Source organism: Centrocercus urophasianus, unplaced genomic scaffold, assembly GCF_019232065.1.
Source record: "Centrocercus urophasianus isolate 14NV4802_14NV808 unplaced genomic scaffold, USGS_Curo_1.0 seq_12, whole genome shotgun sequence".
NCBI classification, from domain to species: Eukaryota; Metazoa; Chordata; class Aves; order Galliformes; family Phasianidae; genus Centrocercus; species Centrocercus urophasianus.
In genome coordinates, this window is record NW_024884364.1 from 32,542,117 (window position 1) to 32,564,656 (window position 22,540).

The following is a 22,540-nucleotide window of genomic DNA, read 5'->3' on the forward strand; positions in this document are numbered from 1 at the left end:
TTTTTTTTTTTTTTTTTTTTTAATTTTTATGCATACATATATGCTTATAATGTATGCATATATGCATACATTTTTATGCTTATCCTTTGACCTTAAACAATCCAAGGACAAATAGAGATGAGATTTGAAGAGAACAAAAACAGCAATCTGTCCTCAGATTTGCCTTTAGCTGAAGAATTGATGACAGGCAAAGTATTTCATCTGCTTGTAACTCATAACACCTGCCTTTTCACGAGCAGCTTCTGGTGCTTCTTTTTGTTTGTGAATATTGTTGATAGGCTGAGTGACAATTACTGCCATTAGCTTTCTAAAACATGATCGTTTCTACCAACTGAAAATGTCTTCAAAAATCCCAAGGAAGAGATAATTATCTTATTAGACTAATATAAGCATATTATTTTTATTATTTTATACAAATATATCTATAAATAACACGTTATTCCATGAAGAGAAAATGCTAAAGTACAGGGACCTGAAGGAGGAAAAAAATCTGTATTAATGTGAACTTATATAAAAAATAAAGCAACCAAAGAGTTGAGTTCAATCACGTATTTGTTAGGAATGGAGGGATCAGTATACTCCCTACATCATGAGCTGTCATGAGACACCTTTTGGCCCACTGTAGGTGAAGTCTTGCCCTAGACTGCAGCTCCTCTGCTTGCTGACAGCGGTGTCAACCCCAGCATCTCAGGGAGCCCCCAGCCTTCTCTCTATGATGGTCATATTTCCCCTGTGGTGTTATTCCAGTTGTTCCTGGAGAGATTTTTGGTTTCATTCCAAAATCAGATGTGTTCAGGCTAACTAAGAGTCCTTCTTTCCTGTCTGCCCTCCAGAAAACTTTGCCTGCAATGGAGATCCAAATACATGATGTGCTGCAACAAGCAAAGAAGGAACTACAAAAGTACTCACAAAGCACACACAAAACTGACCGTGAGAAAATGCTTTTCCTTGCAGGAGTAAGTATTAATACTGCTTCAGTTACAGAGCAGAGCAGACCCTTCTAAAGAAAGCAAGGTAACAGAACGGACCAGGGAGATTCTGGAATCTGTCACTGAGAGGTCTCAGTGAGTAGACCCCTGAGTATGTGAGTATCCTGAGTAGAATCACAGGATATCCCAAGTTGGAAGAGGCCCACAAGCTCCAGGTTCCACACAGCACAACCTGAAATTCAGACCCTCTGTCTGAGAGCATTGTCCAAATGCTTCCTGAACTCCAGCACTTGGAGCTGTGCCCACTGCCCTGGGCAGCCTGTTCCTCTGGTGCAGAACCAAGCAACCAAGAGCTAAGAGCATGAAAGATACAAGGAAATAATGCCTTCAGTCATGTCTGTAATATCAAATGTCTGTGGATTTAATGAACACCTACAAGTTAGTCTGAAGAAATAAAGCTTCAGTACTTTGTTTTTTGTGTTCCTTTTTGATTCATTACAGTTGATCAAAGTGTTTAATGAAGATATCTCTCAGGCAATGTATGGAAAGGAATCCTGGTTTGGAAATGAAATCAGATTGTTTCCAAAAATCCGCAGAGAGTTTCATACATGGGGAGTAAAGGTCCTGGAGAGCACTGCCAAAGGTAAGCATAGAAAATCTGAGAGATTCCATCCCCTAGCTTTTACATTAAGAGACAACATCATCAATATGTTGTTGTTTAAAAATAATAATAATAATAATAATCTAGGAGAAGATGAAATCTGCAGTAATGTTTTACTTACACATTGGCCCTTAGGGACAGAGAGACCCAGCTTGTGCAAATCACTGTCCTTACAGAGAGATCATTTGACTTCTCCCAAAAAAAAGCAATAAAATAAAGACTGGCCTTGGCAGAGAATTAACTGCTGATTCTCTGAACTATTCCTCTAAATAACAGCAGCAACCATAATAAAAATAATACTTACATTATAAATTAATTGTTGTTGTCATTAATGTTTTGGCATTTTCATCTTCTGTTCAGCTCTTGTTTAAGATGGGGGAGAAACAATTCCAAGTCTACAATAACTATAACCCTGTAAGGAGTAGCCCTTTTTGTTTTTGGAGATAACATAGCAACATTTGCTAGTCAAGCAGTAACTCTTTAATCAAGTTTAGTCTTTGATGCACATTTATTTTGTCAACATCTCTAGTGGCTATAAAACAATAGGTATAAACAGGCTGTAGACAAATGGTCAGCCAGAGGCAAATACTATAGGGAGACAGAACAGACACTGCTGTCTGTCATTGTTTCTCATGTCCTGTCCATGGTGTACCAACATGACTTTATAGAGAGGGGGGGGGGGGGGAAAAAAGAGTAAGCTAATTAAGGCACTGAGCAATGAGTGCCAACTTCCTTCTGCAGTAAATGTGTTGCTTTAAAGATGAGTTCTACTGAAGAGCATTTTCTAAGAGATTTCTTTCTTAATCAAAAAATTTATGAAGTAACCTAGTAGTAAAGCAGTGTTCTTTTAATATTACAGTTGAAGAAATCATACGCAGTAAAGCGTCCAAATATGAACACCTGTACCGTGGACGGGAGTTCCCAGGCTTTATCAGCTACTGGATATTTGAGGACATTATAAAAGAGCAAATTTCAAAGCTGGAGGAGCCAGCTGTTGTGATGCTGAACAAAGTGATCTGTACGTCTCACAGGCCACACAAGGCCATCACATGGGTGACACTGGTGTACCTGATAATTTTGTGTCCAGAACAAGCCACTTATCATTAATGGAGTAACAGCTCCAGTTGGGATGCCTTAATGTGGAAGTGAATCCCACTCAAACTGTGAGATTATTCCTTCTCTAGAGCTGAGACCTCAAATCTCTGCATATGACCTTAACAATTTTTTAGTACACTTCCCTGTGGCTGGGAATGGGGAATTAGAAAGTAACTATAATACATAATACTGCAAAGAAATAGTATCCTGGAATGCTATTTGGTGCCAGCTGAGCTGGCTGATATTGCCAGGCTCAGTTAATGGGATTCATAAACCAGAACTGGGAATCCAACTTCTTTGCCAGTTCTTTGCATAAGGGTATATATATTGCACAGTGACTAATGGGGGTGGGGGAAGGGATAACTCATCCTGTAAGTATCACATAAGGAAATAGTACGTCACGATCATTTCTCTGCCATGTTTGCTTTAGAAAACAGCTACAGCATCTGTGCCAGTCAGGGCCCTGTATTACAGGCACCAGCCCCTCTCCTTGGAGTGGCCACTCTGGGGATGAGAGGCAGATGTGCCTATGTGGCCAAGCGATGACCCACCTGGTCAAACTGAAAGCACATAGATTGCTTTATCTAAGAAGTCTCAGGGTTATTAAATATCTGACATGGTGAGTGGTCTTTAGTGACTCATGCACGTGGGCCTAGAGATCTAAATTCCTTTTTATTTGTATGGTCATAAAGGTGCCTTACATCAGGATGGATTCCCAGCTATTTTAGCATGAACACAGAGAGACAATGGTTTTTCCAGGCCTCATATTGACAACAACTTAAAAACCTCATTTTCTTACCTGACTTTGTTTTGTCTGTCTGTTCTTCCCTTAGGTATGGTTGAAGAGAAATTTTTGCAGCTGGCTAACAAGCATTTTGCTAATTTTCAGAACTTAAACAAAGCTGCTAAGGTGAGGGACTAGCCAAAACCTGAGATAATTCAAGAGCAAAACAGAATGACGTTTGTAAATATAGCCACGCTGATGGCACCTATTCCATCTCATTACATGCAACAATGTGATTTCCTGACAGTCTATGATTTTTTATAAAGTAAGACATTTCAAACAACTGCATGTTTGTAATGGCACTAATGAAAGCACACTCTACCTTTTGGTGCAATGTTGACAAGATCTAAAGCATACATTCTCCATTCATTTTGGTCATATTCTTGACGCACACAACACAGTGCAAAGAAAAGCTGGTATGGCTGCCACGAAGAGCTTAGTAACTTCAATTTTAAGTCCTGAAATGTTTTGTTAGCATGTGGGCAGCCTCGCAGCACAGTGCTTTTGCTTTCTGAAAGGCAAGCCAGTGTTAGCCTGGGCAGGCATCACACTGTTGATCAAAGGCAGTAGTAGCTAATGAGCAGGCCATTTAACCATGATAGAGTTAGAAGATCCCTTTTTGCAGTTTGGAGTTTTGGAGGTGTCCAGGTTTTGGGTGGATGCCCTTGAATACCTTTTCTGGGAAAGATCTTTGAAGAAGAGGTGAGGGGCCTGCCATGAAGAACAATCCACACACAGGGCACTGCTTGATGGGAAACTCATAGGCAAATGCAACAACTGTCTGCTGTGTAACTTGCACGGCCAAACCCTATTGAAGTCCCAGAACAAATAAACAGGAACCAAACAAGCTATTTCTGCCAAGCACAGAGGTGTGGTGTCTTCAGGCATAACACAATGAGAGGAAGTGTAGCAGAAATGCTAACTCGCGGCCTGAAGGAGTGACCTGGTGGGAAGGCAGGGCCAACCTGGGGAGCTCAGGTGCAATGCACCTGAGTGACCAGAAGGGATGGAGCTAGGATCCACCCCTTCCCAGACCTCATTTAGGGGCTGGCAGTGGAGATAAGTTTATCTTGCTGGAGATCCTTGCTTGCTGGAAGACTTCCAAGGTAAGCAGCTTTTCTTCTTTTGTTGCTGCATCCATAGCTGCTGCATTTGGGCTTGTTCTCATTTGGAGAACAGTCTCACAAGGATTGTGCCACTGTGCTAATTATTGCTATACTTTCCATCACATTACAGAATTACAGGAAGGAAGAAAAGAGGAGATTCTGATAGACTCTGAGGGAAAAACAAAAATTTTATTCTGATGCAGGAATGCTAAGTTAGCATTTTAAGAGACCTTGGATGAAAGAGGAGCTTATTGCCTCTGCAGGCAGATGGTAGCACCAAAACGGTGAAAAAAAACATGTAATTTTTTTAAAAAAATTAAATTTTAATTTTAATCTAGATGCTAGATTGCTATGGGTTAGATAGGGCTGGTTTGATGACAACGGGTAAGAAATCATGCTTTTGAGAATGGTGGGAGGGGAAATGGGGCTCACATCAGTACTGCTGCTACTGCCTACTTCAAGGAGATTCAGCTGAAATGCATGCAAAAGCAATCAAAAACTGAGCAGGTGCAAAAACTGAGGGCAGGCTGAACTCATCACTGGCAGTTGTTGCTTGTTCCAATCAATCTTGGGATTTTCCTTTGGGATACAAGCACCAGGGTTAAACTTGATTTGACATGATCCCACTTGTTTCTCATGAGGGGACCAAACACCACATTTTCCTGCACTTTCCTGGGAGAGGAACCAGAAGCTAAAACATCAAAGTATGCACCAAGAGCCAACCTGGGATTAGCAATTTGCAAGTGCAACTACATCCACTTCACCACCCTGAAGGATATTGCTAAGCATCTCAAAACTTGTTCTTTTCCTTTCCAGGCCAGAATTGGTTCCATTGCAGACAGACAAGCAACGACTGCGAAAAATTTCATCTTGACTCAATTTAAAATGGAGAGAATTGTATACTGCCAGGATAACATTTACGCAGATGATTTAAAAGCTGCCCGGGCAGAAAGCATCAACAAAAATACAAAAATCAAAGACCTTGGTCTTGCAACTGCTTCAAGTCAAGGTCCCAGATTTGTCCTGGAAATGGTTTCTCACACAAAGGCCTATTTCACTGTAAGTCTGCAGACTGCAAGGCAGTACACCAATGCCCTTTGGCTGACTTCTCCTATGGGAACAAGAGCTAGGGGGATGAAAGGACTGTTACTTACCTGCCTTGGGGGAGAGGAAAGCAAGGGGAAGAGCCCTTAGCCCTGTAATAAGAAATTAATGACATCTGGATGATGGCAAGCCCTATTGCTCCAGTAAAAGAGCTGTCAGATTCTAAACTCAGGGGGCAGGATGAGTTGTAGTCAAATAATTGGTTAAAATGGATTTGGCTCTCTGTAGAGATCAGAGTGGCTATGCCACATCGCATACAGCTCAGAAGTTAAATGGAGATAAATGGGATACTTTAACAAAAGATCATTTTAGAGCAAGACAGCCAAGAGAATGCACAGTATGAGAATATGCTTTTGATCTTTGTTTCATAAACTCCCTCAGTAAGCACCAAGTTAAATATTAATGCACTAACTTAGGTAGTGGTTCAATTTCAATAGAAAGGTTTCCGAAACATTGCTGCAACTGAATGTTCAGGCTGTTCTTCCAGGTTTTTGCATTGGGAAGCTTTCAGAGAGCAAAAGACAAAAGCAGAATTGCATAAAGTTCTTCCCTTCAGCCTCAGATACTTTCTACTATACCACAGAGTCTTGAAGGATAGTTGTATATTTGTAAATGCCCTAAACACCCTTTTTAACAGTAACCAAATACCAGGGCATCACAGCTCTTGGACACTTGGAGCCAAATACATGAGATGAAATCAGATTAGAGCTCTTAAGTCCATGGTACTTGAAAATGGCATGCCTGATCCCATGTCAATTAAGAAAGGTCAAGATTCTGTGTAAGGTTTAGCACCGGAATAACAAAATACATAGGCTCGGTAAGCACCCTGCTGACTCTGCTGAATTGCTCCATTTTGACTAGATCTCTGCAAACTAGAAAGAAAAACTAAATATCTAGTCTTTGGTATTTTTCATTGTCCTTTGTAGATGAAAGATTTACATCTACAGCTGCTGAGGTAAAGCAGTATCTGAAGCCAGAAAAGACCAAGACTTTGCTGGAGATGGGTGGCCTAAGTCCTTTAGGACTTCCAAATCAAATATGCCTCTACCTGGTCTAGCTGCTGGCATCTTCAAGTCCTATGTCACCAAAAGAAAGGAAGATAGAACCTCTGTTATTTGTAGCCAGACACTCATGTTGAAGTGCTCTTCTAGTCGCAGAATAATTCTTATCAAGGTTAGCACAGAGAGAGAGAAACTGGGAGTGGCCTGCCTTGGGTTTAGTTCACTGAGGGAGAAAAAAATAAAGCTACAGCTGACAATCCCATAAATCTTAACTTCTGGATTTTTTTTAGGAACAAAAGGAATTAATGGCTTTAAAAGTGTGCAGTCACTTTGTAACAGAGCACCTATAGCCCGTTTTATCTTCTTTTAGGAAAGCAAGTCTTCACTTTTTTTTTTTTTTTTTTTTTTCCTCCTCCTTGTAGGGAGCAAGTAAACGCCTGAGCAATCAGATTCCTCTGATCATCCTCTCTACTGTTCTTCGTGACTTTGGAGATTATTTGCAGATCTCAATGTTGCATCTCTTGCAAGAAAAAGAAGAATTAAACCACTTACTCCAGGAAGATCATGAAGCTGCTAACCAGCGGAAGTTACTAACCAGCCAAATTAGTCGCCTCAACAAAGCCTACCAGTACCTAGCAGACTTTAAGTCTCTGTAGATTTCCTCATCTTTCAGAAGTATTTTTCTGCTTTTGCTTTCTAGCATTGATGAGGAGCTTCGCAAAATCCTCCAACGCAGCAACCTTTAATACCAGTTTCTAGATTTTTCTAATGATTTAGTGGTCTAGTTCTGTCTTAATTTCCATAGTCTGATATGCCTACCCTTGTCTAAGCTCCACTGCAGTAGTTGTGATAAAATGTTATCCCACTTTCAACCATTCATTATAAACTTTGTCTTCCATACAACATCAAAATATATTTTCTAAAAGCTTGAGCTCTGACGTAGGTGGTTTTGGTTTTATTTTTTAAGGGATGGGGAGCCTTCAGCTGTGGAACCCAAAAACTGCAAAAATCCTATCACGTAACTTTTCTAGATCTCTGTGATTTTGCTGTGGTTGTTGTATTGCCTGCCTTGCATAGAAGATACTCGTGCAACGTGTTACCACTGGTAAGTTCCAACTCTGCAGATAAAGATGCTGCTCACAGTGTGTCTGAAACAGTTCCAGCCTAAAGGGAAATAACTGCAGCTGATAAGTATACTCACAGGATGATGTTAGGATTCATTTCTCTTTTTTCTCTGACTTATATGGTTATGGTTAGAAAACCAAGATGTTTTTCTATTAGGTGCCTGGACCTCTGCCTGAGATTTTGGGGTTGATGGTGGATTTACCAGACCACTGGATTGGGTTGTATGTAACAGATTAATCCACAAGACACTGAACAGTGAAAAGATGCCTCAGCACATAGCATGCTACCTGCTATCTCCTCCTTCTCAGGCTGAGGAGAATCTTTCCAAAAGCTGTCTTTCATTTCATGGAAGGCAGAGCAAAACGCAATACTGCACATCGTAATTGTGACATCTTTCATAAGGAGATTTTAACAGGCAAAACTTTACTCTGTGCAGTGAGTGAGGGCTGGCTGCATTCTGCTAAAAAAATGTGCCTATTCCAGTTTGTCATGTAGCAGTTCCCAAGACAAGCAGTTCCCAAGGTTACAAAAGAAGCCTTCTCTTTGTAACATGGCAGCAATGGAGGGCTGACTTCTGCAGCACAGAGCTCAACCCATTGGAGCATGCAGCATTTATAACCCTGTTAAGCACTACCAACAGTTTTCCACATCTACTAGCAGCACAGCAGCTTACAAGCCCTATAAAAACCTGATACCATAACACTGAAACACATTTAATTTTTATTTTGAATGTGCTTTAAAGTTATAAACTGCTTCATGGCATCCCCTAAGGGGCGCATGACAATCATGTGCTATTGGAAATACCCCTAGAGAAAACAGGCAGGTACACTGCTTTGGGCAGTGTGAGTTACAACAAATTAGGGTGCAATTCCCTCATCCCACTGCTTTTCAGTCTAAACTTCCCCATTTAACTCCATCTCATAAGCCCAAGTGATTTTGGCAGCCCCCTCCCCTGAAGATATCCAGTATCCCTGACCAGCCAGCTCTATTCCCCTGGCTTTACTCAGGAACCTGAAATTCTGGAGTTAAAAAAAAAAAAAAAAAAGGCAAGATAACCCTCTTGCTTTTTCTCGTCCTGCTTCTTCTTTCTTGAATGAGCTTCACAGAAGATTTCAGACATTGAGTTTAGCAACTGCTTCCAAGACATCCCAAACAAACTGCTACAAAGGAAAATTATTTGTAAAAAAAAAATATATTTTTTTATTTGGTGCAGTGTTTCCATGCAAGGTAATTGCATTTCAGTACCAACACAACTAGCGTCATTTATTTCAAGAAAATTATCCTTCTTAATAAAAGTGACTTGTTATGGCTTTTTGATCCTCTGTCCTATGATTATAAATTATTTTCCAAATCTTAGTCGAAGTGGCACTCTGATATTCATTGTATTTTGCTAAAAACATCATGCAGATACCTAACAGAGAGCCCTAAAGTACTAAAAGCCAAATTTAATAAATGAGGTAGTTCATCTGGTTAGGCAGAAACACAGGCTTGTGTCTCCTCATCCAGAACACCCAGCCCCCAGCTGGGCACTGCAGCCAGAGGTCTGCTGCCTGCAGCACACCCCACGGAGCAGCATCACATCCTCTGGATGCACGTGGCAGGGGACTTCGCTGGCAGGATGCTCAGCTGCCTCCTTTCTGCTGCAGCTCTGGAGCGTTCCTCTCTGTCACCTATATCAGGAGCGATGGCAGGTCCTGCCCTTTCAGGAGTCACAGCAGTTCGAGGCAGAAGAGCACTTGTAATTACTGAGAGGATCAGACTGATCTTACTTGGAGCAATCTGAGTTGGATGACGGCTGTCGTGATCCTGAGGATTTATAACTACCTGAATATACAGTTTGTATTTTTTTTTCCTGTGCCTCTACTAACATAGTGCATGAAAACTTCCCTTCATATATACCAAAAAACATTCATTTCTTCTTACATTGCCAGCCAGCAGCTCAGAGATTCAATATTCACATTACTTGACAGTTAATTTAAAACCCCACAAAACCAACTGTCTCAGAACCCTGCTACAAAAATCTGAAGTTGTGATTAAAATTTCTATTTTAAACCTGCACCTGATTACCAAGTGAAAGTTACTCAGCTAAAAAAAAATCTCAGCAAGCATTTAGCAGAACGACTTTCCGAGAGGCACCCCATCAATAAAGGTGCTTACTGTGATATTCCCTCACTGACTAAAATCTGTCACTGTAGCCAGCACATAATCCAGCGTGCAATCCTTCATGTTATTAAAAAAAAAAAAAAAAAAAATTCAAAGAGAAAAATCATTTGTAAAAGTGAATAAATATCCCAGGCACCCATGGCTTCATTTTCTCTTGTTCTCAGAAACATTGAATGAGAAATGGCGTTGTCATCTGTTGGCCTGTTTAAAAAAAAAAAAAACAAACAAAAAACAAAGGCTCTAGCTGTGCTGACAGACCATCTCATCAGTTGCTTGGATGCTTCTCAATGGAATAACTGAATGGAATAAGTGATTAAAGTCAAGTTTCACGACTTGGGGCATTCAGAAAGATAGAAACATTTTACCTGCATATTTTTATAAATCCAGTCTGTAAACACAGTCATATTTCCATAAACTCCAGGCCTGTTGGGACTAGCGCAGCCAGTTCCCCAGCTGGTATCTCCAACCAACCACCACACCGAGTTTTTGTTTGTTACCAGAGGACCTCCGCTGTCACCCTGCACAAAACATTGGTGCACTGTTAGTGACTGGCCACCAGTGAATCATAGAGTGGCCTGAGTTGAAAAGGACCACAATGATCACCTAGTTTCAACCCCCCTGCTATATGCAGGGTTACCAACCAGCAGACCAGGCTGCCCAGAGCCACATCCAGCCTGGCCTTGAATGCCTCCAAGGATGGGGCATCCACAGCCTCCTTGGGCAACCTGTTCCAGTGTGTCACCACCCACTGCGTGAAAAACTTCCTCCTCATATCTAACCTAAACCTCCCCTGTCTCAGTTTAAAACCATTCCCCCTTGGAATATGAGTTGGATTTCAAAAGAAAGAGCTAAAGTTAAGAGCTTTAGTTGCAAGAGAGCAACTAAAATAAAACACTATGTCAATTACTGTATTAAATGAAGACTATATGCCATAGGAATGAAAATAGTTTGCCCAAAGCACTAAACAAGACAGACTTTACTGACTTTCTTGTTCACAAGCATCACGCTACAGTAATGTAGTGATTACAAAGAGCATTTGTTCATTTTCAAGTATGAGATTACCAAACATCCTTGAAGCACATATAAAAAGACTGCCTCAGCCTCTCAGCACTGGCCCCCATGCAGAGCATGACAAAAAGCTCTCCCTTCTACAGGATGTGCCACAAAATAAACTAGAAGCCCAACTAAACTGTTAGTCATATCAGTCAATTAGAAACATATTAAAAATTCTATCAGTTTGGAATTAACTGATGATAAAATCCCTACTAATAAGAGCACAAAAAACGATCAACCAGATCACTGCTAGGTGTTAGTTAGAAATAATTACCTGACAAGAATCAATTCCTCCTTGTAAATATCCAGCACAGACCATTGTAGGCAAGACCATGCCATCGTAGACATAGACAGAATTACATGTAGAACGTTCTATTAAGAGTACCTTGGCATAATTCAAGTCACTTGCTGTTTTACCTAAAATTGAAACAAGCATGAAAACACATAAAAACAAAGACAATATTAGAATAACCATCAAGTTACATTCCTATTACAAATTTCAGTGGCTAGCATTACTCAAGACAAAATAAAATCATGAGAAACTCAGGGATGGATGCTTAAGATGAAAAGTCTGTCATGCAGAAAATACCCTGACATTTAAATTCCTTTCCCAGGGGTTATTTACTCTGCATTGCTGTTAGTGTACTGTAAGTGAACATAATAAGGACCCGCCTACTACGAGCCCAAGCAACTATATTAGCCGTAGGGCTACTAAAAGCACGTGAACAAAGCAATGAATGAAAAAGTCCTCCTCAGTTACGCGGTCCGGCACTAGGCGGCAGCAAATCCCAAATTCAGCAGCCCTGTCCCTACCCCAGACCACAAACTTCATATAATCACAGAATCGTTCAAGACGAAAGGGACCCTTAATGGCTATCTATTGCAACCCCCCTCCCCCCCTCTCCGCTGCAATGAATAGGCACACCTACAGCTACATCAGGTTGCTCAGAGCCCATCCTCCCTGAGTTTGAATGTCTCCAAGGATGGGGCATCCACCATTTCTCTGGGCAACCTGTGCCAGTGCCTCACCACCCTGATAGTAAAAAATTTCTTCCTTATGTCCAATCTAAATCTCCACTCTTAGTCTGAAACCATTTTCCCTTGTCCTGTCACAACAGACCCTGCTGAAGAGCCTGTCCCCTTCTTTCTTATATCCCCGCTTTGGATACAGAAAGGCTGCTCTCAGGTCTCCCCAGAGCCTTCTTTCCTCCAGGTTACACAGCCCCAGCTCTCTCAGCCTTCTAATACTGGCTCTTTTTTCCGTTCTCAAGTCCCACAAATTTATCTAGTCTGAAGAGGATTGGCTGTGTAGAAGACCCAAATGTGTCAGAGCCATGCTTACCTCCTTGATACTCTGCTCCCCACCCAGATATCCAGCACTCCTCATTAGGCTCGAACATCAATCCCGGGTTAGGCAGACAAACTGGCTGTATATTATCTACAAAGCAAATACAGTGACAGTCTAGCCCCAGATGTCCAGGCATAATGGACATCAAACAAGTGGATACGACATTACTCACAATGACCAGCATTTGCCTTAAGTACATACATGCTGTGCTCTTTTCTCTGTACTTTACCCCCATTGCAGTTAAGCAATACTCTGCAACGCAGGCAGCAGTGAAAAGCTAAGCAGTTGCTCCTTCCTAGAGGACTACTGCACTCTGACCTCAAAGTGATGAAGGAGCACAGTTAGTGTGTCTAGCTCTATTCAACCGGCAACCTGGCTACCTGCAACAATTAACAACAGTTCGTGTGATCAGTAAACAAGGACAGAGAAGAAACTCTTCCAACAACTAGCTTCATCCTGTTTGCAAAATCCTGCTGAAAACAATCACTAATGCAAGTGGGATTCAATGCCTGTATACAAGAAGGGTGAAATAACAGATTTCAAACATTCTAGCACGCAGACAACCTCCAGAATATCTCAAGTCAGTTTAAGCCGATGCACTGAAATACAGGACTTGTAAGTATAGCACCCCCACACACACAGAACGTATATATATGAAGTATTTTAAGTAATGTTTTATATTTCAGTTTCTATGGCCTGCTTACAAGGAAGCATCCCCACTTTTAAGAAAATCCCTTTTCAATTTTATGTATTAAAAAACTGTTACCAATCTGCTAACATGGGGAATCATAGAACAGCTTGGGTTGGAAGGGACTTTAAAGCCAATGCCACCCCAACCCCTGCTGTGGGCAGGGCTGCCCCCCACCAGCTCAGGCTGCCCATGGCTCCATCCAACCTGGCCTTGAGCGCCTCCAGGGATGGGGCACCACAGCTTCTCTGGGCAGCTGTGCCAGCACCTCACTGTTCTCCTAATATCTGACCTAAATCTTCCTTTTTAGTTTAAAGCAAGGAATCTGATCAAGAACTTGGAACAGAGGTTTGGGTTGGTTTTAGAGGATTGGGGTTTTTTTGTTGGATGGGCACATTAAGGTATCACTACTCATATTCTTTTGTTCTTCCCGTAAGTATCTACAAGGATTTCTTGATCAACTTCAGAAGTTTTAAGAGATATACTCACTACCCCCTGCTTTTTTGCCTCGCCGCCCTCCCCCCCTTAAGAAGAGCAGAATACATACCAGTAAAAGTCAGCGGTGTCTCTAACTTCATAAGGGCAACATCATTGTCTTTAGAATCTGTATCATAATTTGGATGGGAAATTACTTTTTGCACTCTGTATCCAGATGTTGACAGCATCTCATTCTGGTTCAGAATCCCAGCATAAACAGTCCAGACGTATGCATCAGAAAATTGTCTACAGAAAAAAAACAAGTGTTAGAAGATTTGCTTCGCTGGCAGAGAAATTCAGCTTACAGAACCACAGAATCACAGAATTGTAGGGGCTGGAAGGGACCTCTAGAGATCATCCAGACCAGCCCCTCTGCAAAGCAGGCCCCCTACCCCAGGCTGCCTAGGTAGGCATCCAGGTGGGTCTTGAAATCTCCAGAAAAGGAGAATCCACAGCCTCTCTGGGCAGCCTCTTCCAGTGCTCCATCACCCTTACTGTGAAGAAGTTCCTTCACATACTGGTGTGAAAATTCCTATGCTCCAGCTTATGGCCATTTCCCCTTGTCCTGTCCCCACAGACCTTTGAAAAGAGGTTGGCCATGTCCTTTTGACTCTCACACTTAAGATACTTATGAACATTAATCAGATCCCCTCTGAGTCTTCTTTTCTCAAGACTGAACAGACCCAGGTCACTCAGCCTTTCCTCATACAGAAGATGCTCCAGATCTTTTATCCTCTTTGTGGCCCTCCGCTGGACTCTCTCCAGGAGATCCCTGTCTTTCTTGTACCAGGAAGCCCAGAACTGGATACAGTACTCAACCTTCCAAGAATTGTTTTTACTATCCATGACCAAGAATGCATATGTATTTGACTGCCACTTCTGGAGGCAAAAGCAAACAGTAACTCGTGTCTTATTTTTGGCCAGTCTCCCTTCATCAGTCAACTTTAGCAGCATGACTTTTACTGTAATGAAAATGTATTAAAAACTGACCACAAGATTTTTTGGGGTTGGTTTTTTTTTTTTTTTTTTTTTTTTTTGTTTTGTTTTTTTTTTTTTTTTTCCTAAAAGACAAGGTACAGGCCATCTAACTTCAGGAGAGCTTGACTCCAGTTTCATAAGTGTACAAAAATTATTTGAAGTAAGTTAAGTATCACTGCCAATCCCCTTTGTCACTCAGCACAGCAAATTATAGCCTGAGACTGGAACACAGAAGCCTCTTTATTGATTTCAGCAACTGAGGGATCAAGGTGTTATTTCTGAAGTCTCATATGTCAGTGTTATCACTCATGTGCTATCCAAAACATGGAAGGGCAGCAGAAACCAGAATTAGCAAAAACGTAATCTAGTGAAGGAATTTATCTTGAAAATGCTAGGTGGCTGTTTGGTGGGTTTTTGTTATTTTTGTTTTTAACATCAGGCATATTCACTAGGTATAATTTAATTAGTCTCTGTGCTCCAGAACAATTCCCACATGCTCCATAGAGGACTTTCTATATGTGTGAGAACTCCCCCCCCCGGAACTGACAGCCACTTTGCAAAGAAAACCAAATTTAACCTGAATCTTAAAACCCAGCTACACCTTGGTCACCACTCCTAACACTTTTGTATATTATGGAGCACACAGTAGAAAACAGAGGAGGGATAAGATCTTCACATAGAACTAAACGCTCACATTCCTTTCTCAAGGTTAAGGACAAAGTTATTTTCCCTTGGCTGAGCCTCAAACTGTGATTCAACCAACCGTTAAAATGTCTTTGCTTACTGGGCTTTCCCTCCAATAAAAGCAGCTGCCTTTTAACATAAATACACTTAACTGTCCTTCAAGTTTCTGCTTTCAAGTTAAAAATTGACAAAATACCAGCCCTCCTTTTCCTCGAAGCCTACACAAAGTGTTCCCCAGATAGGTATACATACATCTATGGTTAATACTGGCTTGGGCTTTACTCCCCTGCGGCATGAAGACATGAGGAAATAAAGGCACTCACCCCTCCACGCAGTGGGCTGCCGTCACCAGCCACTCACGGGTGATGAGGGAGCCTCCACAGATGTGGGTGTCCTGCACATGGAGGCTCACCTGCCACGGCCACTGCCCCAGCGTCGCCATGGTGCCGCCCACGATCCTGCCCATGATGGCTCTGCTGTTAGTGGACAGGCCACACTCTGAGGGGTCAGGCATACACAGACACACATTAGAGAGAGCTGGTTTCAAAGGCGGTTTCTTCATCGCAGGCTTCACTAAAGCTCAATAGAAAGGGAGCACGGACCACATCCACTGCACTGCTGTGAGCTGATGCCACAGCCCAGCCATTGCTCTGTGGTGCTCGGACTCATGGGGACAGGGTGGACCAAGGCTCCAGTCCTTCACAATGCCCTCCTCATTGGTAGCTATGCCTCACAGTTCATCCACTTCAGAAGTGAACCGTGAGAGGGTGGATTGTTACACTCTTGAACGCTGGCCTTTGAATGTCTTTGGTGAGCCACACAGACACACACCCCCATGCAACAGGACAGGCAACACCCAGGGGTCACCTCACTGCAGTGAGGAACAGCGATGACCACTGGATGGCCATGTGTCAGCGCACCAAAGACTTCCCTCCACATCGCACAGCAATGATTACAGAGCTCATCATGTGCCAAGCTGTTTAAAGGAACATGTAACAATAAAGACAAAGCTGGGGACCTAACATCCCCCTTGTCTCCTCTGCCATTCTGCTCCTTAAAGTCTGAAACCTGGGCACAGAATTGAGTCACCGTTCCCACCAAACAATCATTCGTGCAGATTCAAAAGGATTTATGGGCAGAGTGCTTCAAGGCATCAACAAGTAGAAGTCTGAGAAACATATACTTACCTATGCAGCGCAGAGAAACCACATTTCCTGATGCACAGTAATCACTGCAATAGAAATAGAAAAGAGCAAACAAGCTTTAAGACACCCAGCGAAGCAGACAGTGGGCAGAGCTCACCCTCACCCTCCAGCTGCTTCCTACCCATTCCAGCTATATGCCCTGCTTTCATGCTCATCTTCCTCCTTTCTTCACTCTCTCCAGCTACCCTACCAATACCCATCTGGCCTTCACCGTTTCTTGCATTCGCCAAAACTGTCACATGGAAGACCGCAGACCACAGTACAGCCAGGCAGCACATAAGGCTTGTAAGCCTATTGAGGAGCAAGATAAAGAACAGCATAAGAGAAAATTGAGTTGATTTATGAAATAGTCATAGAGGAATTTGAACAACAAGGGAGTAAGACAATAACTTTTCAGGTATAGCAATCTACATGTTTGCGAATAAGAGGGTTCAGACTTGTTTAATGCAACTTTGACATGTCAACCTTCCAAAGAGCACAGAGGAACAGGATAGGGCATCTACACTTTTAAAAGAAGAGTAGAAGTGTTTTTAAATACAGAGAAGAGCAGCTGCTGCAAGCAGACTGAAAACAAGGTCTCTTTCCTTTTATTGTTAGGCAGGCTATATCTCCTACAACAGCTAAAAAAATAAAAAGAATTTCTTGATTAAAAAAAAAAATTATTTTTTTAGCAACAATACCTGCTTTGCAGCCTTTTGTACAAGTCTGTATTCCCCGCACTTGTGTTAAGCTTCATAAAGCTTCTAATGGAGACATCAGCTGCTACTCCTTGGCTATAGTAATATGTATCTCTGCGAAACAGAAAGATCGTACTAAGAAAACCAGCAGTTTTGGTTTTCAAATGACAATAAATAGTGCCAAGCCACAGCTTCTGACAAGGGCAATTCTAAAATATTAATTTCTTTCTGTATTAAGCATAGAAAGAACCCAATGGTGCAGTACTAGCGCCAGAGACTGATTCTTAAAGAAATCTTTCAAGCTCAGTTTCCCATCAGACAGTTAATTAGTAGATTAAAATAATATTGTTATCTATTATGTGTACATGGTACCACTCTTCACCCTCATGAAACAAGGCACGATGAAGAGATGCCTTTGCATCTCTACATACACAGTGAAGTTCAAGTCTAATAAGTTCTAGCAAACACATTTCTATGGGACAGCCTCAGGGGTAGTAAATGCTGCTGCTCTGCAGGGCTTTCCAGCTGAGGAACAGCCTTGCAACATTGCTGCTGGGTTGACTTACTGTCTGAGAACTACTTTGGTTATTGCTGGTTCAGAGTCCTTAATTACAAGTGCTGCAGGCAGCCTGTGCACATGCCAGATCTGCCTGGGCAATTAATTGCCCTCATTACATTACACACTGGAAGACAGCACTTGCCACATCAGAGACAGGCAACATAAAGTATTTCAACTGCAGAAGAATTCAGGCTACAGCATTATGCATGGAGAACATGGACAGCATTCTTGCTACAAACATTTGTGCTGATCTTCCACACAGGCATCTGTTATTTGTGTCCTCAGGAGATCAAAGCTTTCCATGTAATACTGATGACAAATTAAGCCAGAGTGGATGTTACTGGGCAACTGTAACAAGCTGGTACTGGGAAGCAAGCTTTGGAGGATTACTGTGAGTTTACATACAAGTGACCCCACAGAGTAACTACTGCATGCATGCCAGAAACACATCACCTGTCAGAGGAACCTTCCATTTTGATTCTGTAACACCTATCATTGTTAAATTAGATCCGCTTGAGTTCAACAAAGCTAGATCACTAACTGCTTTTTGTTTCTGATTTGTATTCTTAAAAACTGCAAGGGAATAAGGGAATATTAAATTTTCCACGTATTTGCAAAGACTGACAAAGGTTAGACTTACACACTGTAACCCATGTCTTGACATGCAATCTTTCCAAAATCATCAGTCCAGTCATCTTCACAAACAGGGTACCAGGTTTGGCTGACAGGTGAATAAACTTCAAGGATGAAGTTTGGTCCGTAAAGTCTAACTGCCAGAAAAGGAAGAAAAGAACAAATCCCAAAAACATAAGAACACCACACACACTATGTCAGTGCTCTGTTTAAAGGTTCTGCCACCCATGATATTTGTATGCACAAGCTGGTGCTAATTTAATGCTGCCATCTATTCAAATTGTGAGTAAATATCAAGTAGACAGTTTCTACTAGAAATTTTAAGGGAAAGTATGCAATATAGTGTTCATCATTTCAGTTCTTATTCTCAAAACTGTTTCATATTCTAACACTGCAGAAGATTGCAATACTCAATCTTCCATCTTTTACCTACACAGCCATGTATTACATGTAAATAAAATACAATCTGATGTAATCTATTTCTATTATATCTTAATATGCCAAATTGCTTCAGACAAGTGCTATAGAGCAAAAACATAACAAGGAGCAATCTTCTATGCCCCACTGTGTATTCTGCAAAAGAATTTAAAGCAAAATAATTCAAGTAAAAGAGCAGACTGAGCAAGCTTCTCCAAAAACTAATTATTCAACTAAATGGAGAGGAACAGCTGTTAGAGCACATGCCAGTAAAAGCTAATACTGCATGAAGCACGGACAGAATAGGAGTACAGAATAGGAGTTCACAAACAGCATAAGCACAACACAGGTGCTAGCATCAAATGCCAGACCTTTGGAATGGGCAAACAGATGACATTTTCACCTCACAATTCCAGCTCTTCACCACAGCTTTTCTTGTCAGCTCTTGAGTTGGAAAAACACTAATCAGACCTTTCTTACACAAAGCAGATGTGAAACTGAAAATAAGTATTTGGAGAACGAGGAATGTGAAATATGTGGAAAAAGCTCTATACTATCACCTGAAGTTCTACAACAACAGTTCATTCCAGAGCCAATGTCATACTCAGATTTGCATAAACAAAAATCAAATAAAAAGAGAAACTGTTTTTAAAATATTAAAACTCCAGCAAACTCAACTCTGAGCCAGTCATTTTGCTTCAGCTTTTCAATCAACCGGAAACTGACTGAAGATCCAGATATAAGATTTGATGTATTCAAACATCCCAAGCCATTTAAGTGATACAGCTGAGCCTAAGCTGGCCCTATGGTAACTTAGCAAGCTTTAGACAAAGGAATTTGACCAAAAACTCTTGCTGCTGGCTTGACTGCTGGTACTCACCACACCGGTTTTCATCCTCCCCATTTGGGCAGTCAGTTATTCCATCACACCACAATGAGGGAGAAATGCACACTCCCGAAGATCCACACTCTATTAAGGATCCAAGACAACGATCCTCAACTGAAAGGAGCAACAAAGTCATCAGACTGAACATCAGCTTAGCCTCAAGCAATCAGCGCCAACTCTCACCTTATGGAACGTGTCAGTTTAATAGAGCAAAGCACCAGCAAACTCTTAAACTCAGAGCTGGGAGGAAACCTCGCCTAACACAATCAAAGATTTATTGTTTTGTCCTTCACATCACTTGTCAGATTAACTCATTGATGCAGCTGTCTGAATGGACAATTTTGTCCATTGCCTCCCCCAAATAAACAAGCTCTACTAAGTTTTCTGAAAGGAGTCAACTTCACACCAACGAAGCAGAGAAGAAAGAAGAAATTAATCACACCTTGTTGTTTTCAGTCCTGCTTAAAAGAAGACTACATTCACCCTGCATGAATCTGAGTTCAAAAAAAAAAAAAAAACAACTAAGAACACAAAGTGGCTGCCTAATAATTTTAAATGAACTACCTTCTGTTTTCCTTTCCCTTCCCATAGAGAACAGAGAAGTTCTTAACAACATAGCAAATTGTTCTTCAATTTTCTTAGAAAAATTATTCAATTGAAAGGGAAATTAAGTTATCACAAAATCGACTTGGGTAAGCCAAACATAACTGCTGCAGCCCAGCTTCAGAGCTCAGTCATTCCGGTTGGAGATGACGTCCAAGTTCAACATGTCACCTGTGTTCCAGCTTACGGTGGTTACTTGGACTGGGCACACACAACTTTAACCCACTTGCATCAAAAGCCTCACAAAAGCAAATAAACATAGGCAAACTAGTTCAGCTTTAAGTATGGTCCCATATTACCAAAGTAAACTACGTCTTGATCATTTACCTTAACTTTAGCAGCTAAGGCATATGAATTTACTTCACCTCCTTCCTTTGAAGCTAAGCCAAGTTAGAATTTAGAATACAGTTTCATTTCAGTGTTAATATATAGTACTAATTTCCCAAATTAAATGTACTGTAGGATCAGTTGCCCACAGTCACATGCCAGCTATCCACCAAAACACAAACCCTTGTAAAGCTATTCTTTGTAAAGTAACTCTTTAGTAAAGCTACTACAACATAGAGCTGTACTGCCCCAGCTTTTCCCAGACAGATTGTAGCTTTTCAGAAAAGCCAGCTGCTCCAGAGGAGGCAAAAAACTGACATCATTTGATGTCAAAAATATATTCATTTGACAAAATGAAAGGAAAGCAATAGTAGCACTATTAAAAAACAACAAACATCCCACAGTTAAGGCCTTTTTTTAAAAGCCACACTAGTTTATCTCTTATGAAACAGGTAACAAAGACTTCCTCGCCCTTAGTTCAGCATAAAATGAAAGACAAGAATCTATATTTCTAACTTTAAAAGAGCACTACATCTTTTCTTTTCAGAACAACAACAAAAAGAATAATTCTTACCAAAATACCAGATCAAGAAAGCAGCAATTGCACAAACGACGACTATTAAAATGGATACTACAATTATTATGATTTTCTTCATACCTGAAATGAAAATATGGATAAAAATGAGAAATTAGGTTCACAAATAAAGTAATTTCCAGCATGGTCACAAGCGCTATGCGTATTTTACTGAATTTAAAAATTGGTGGTGTTTGCTCATCAAACTTTTCTCCATTTCACCACCTTTCCTCCAAATTGTTCAGGTTCCTGGTACAACAGCCAGCCACCACTTCCTCATTTATAGAGAGGAAGCAGCCCTCACAGTTTCTCTCAGTACAGGAATCTGAAAGAAAGACCACTTTTATTTCTTATCTTATTCTGGAAGACATTAAGTCTAACTTTGGAAGAAATGCCAACGAATCTTACTTGATGAACATATCCTGGACGAACTGGATGGAGGTGCTACTGGAATGCTTGACTGATGGTTGGAAACTCTTGGGATATAAGTTGGCACTGATGGAACATTCGTAGAAAAGTACTGTGGATATGGATTAGCACCTACTTGTGGCTTGGCAGAGTAGTAGTTTTCTGTCTGGAAGCCATGATTTTCGTAGTACGGTGGTGGATTCTAAATGATAACGTTATGAGTAAAAAAGGAAAAAAAAAAAAAAAAAAGCAAGACTGCAATTAGAACAAAGTAAATTTAAGATGCCACCTTCATGCAGAACTCTACTAGGTAATGAATCATAGAATGGCCTGGGTTGAAAAGGACCACAACGATCACCCAGTTTCAACCCCCCTGCTGTGTGCAGGGTCGCCAACCAGCAGACCAGGCTGCCCAGAGCCACATCCAGCCTGGCCTTGAATGCCTCCAGGGATGGGGCATCCACAGCCTCCTTGGGCAACCTGTTCCAGTGCGTCACCACTCTCTTGAGTTAAAAAACTTCCTCCTAATATCTAATCCAAACCTCCCTTGTCTTAGTTTAAAACCATTCCCCCTTGTCCTACAAAAATCCTAGCTAAAGCAAGTGTCCAATGCACTGATTTACATGGAGAAAGAGATTTACAGCATGTGCGAAATACCTTACACTCTGAATAATAAAGATAGTAACAGAGTGAGCCCTGAAGGCATGTTACAAGATCAATTTCCCGATCCAAAATAATTCAACCTTAAAAGGATTCTTAAACCCAGCCTACCAGGTAGCTGCACTGGTCATTTCACTTGAACATCAGTACAAATAAGGAGCAAGGTTCAGGCAATACTATCATCAGAAGAAATGCTGACAACTAACAGCCCTTATATACTCAACTGTCCAGGTTTAAGAAAAAGGCTTACTTGCCATTTTGTTTCATGGCAATGCAAGGCACACCTGAGGTATTTCCAAAACACCCTGGCCTACAACAAGTTGCAGAATACTTATCCTGCAAGAGATTTATGAATCAGAAGCCATTCCAATCTCTCTCAAACATACGGTTTAAAA

General features: G+C 41.2%; 2 protein-coding genes across 4 annotated transcripts in view; one reads left to right on the forward strand and one right to left on the reverse strand.

Moving 5' to 3' along the window:
- Window positions 1–9,122, forward strand: part of LOC122156316 (interferon-induced GTP-binding protein Mx-like) — a 19,983-nt gene extending 10,861 nt beyond the window's left edge. For both annotated transcript variants that reach the window (XM_042810986.1, XM_042810987.1), the window contains 6 exons: window positions 834–956; window positions 1,431–1,572; window positions 2,450–2,608; window positions 3,519–3,595; window positions 5,392–5,634; window positions 7,103–9,122. In XM_042810986.1, the coding sequence (XP_042666920.1) occupies window positions 834–956; window positions 1,431–1,572; window positions 2,450–2,608; window positions 3,519–3,595; window positions 5,392–5,634; window positions 7,103–7,336 (978 nt within the window). In that variant the 3' untranslated portion in view covers window positions 7,337–9,122. The remainder of the gene's footprint in view (window positions 1–833; window positions 957–1,430; window positions 1,573–2,449; window positions 2,609–3,518; window positions 3,596–5,391; window positions 5,635–7,102) is intronic.
- TMPRSS2 (transmembrane serine protease 2) overlaps window positions 8,831–22,540 on the reverse strand; it is a 20,587-nt gene continuing 6,877 nt past the window's right edge. The window contains exons 4-15 of one of the 2 annotated variants that reach the window (XM_042810988.1): window positions 21,486–21,687; window positions 21,078–21,161; window positions 19,568–19,687; window positions 18,278–18,407; window positions 17,082–17,192; window positions 16,384–16,427; window positions 15,520–15,694; window positions 13,605–13,780; window positions 12,364–12,459; window positions 11,296–11,438; window positions 10,334–10,486; window positions 8,831–8,965 (exon numbers count right to left, since the gene is read on the reverse strand). In XM_042810988.1, the coding sequence (XP_042666922.1) occupies window positions 8,918–8,965; window positions 10,334–10,486; window positions 11,296–11,438; window positions 12,364–12,459; window positions 13,605–13,780; window positions 15,520–15,694; window positions 16,384–16,427; window positions 17,082–17,192; window positions 18,278–18,407; window positions 19,568–19,687; window positions 21,078–21,161; window positions 21,486–21,687 (1,482 nt within the window). In that variant the 3' untranslated portion in view covers window positions 8,831–8,917. The other variant, XM_042810989.1, reaches the window with a different exon arrangement.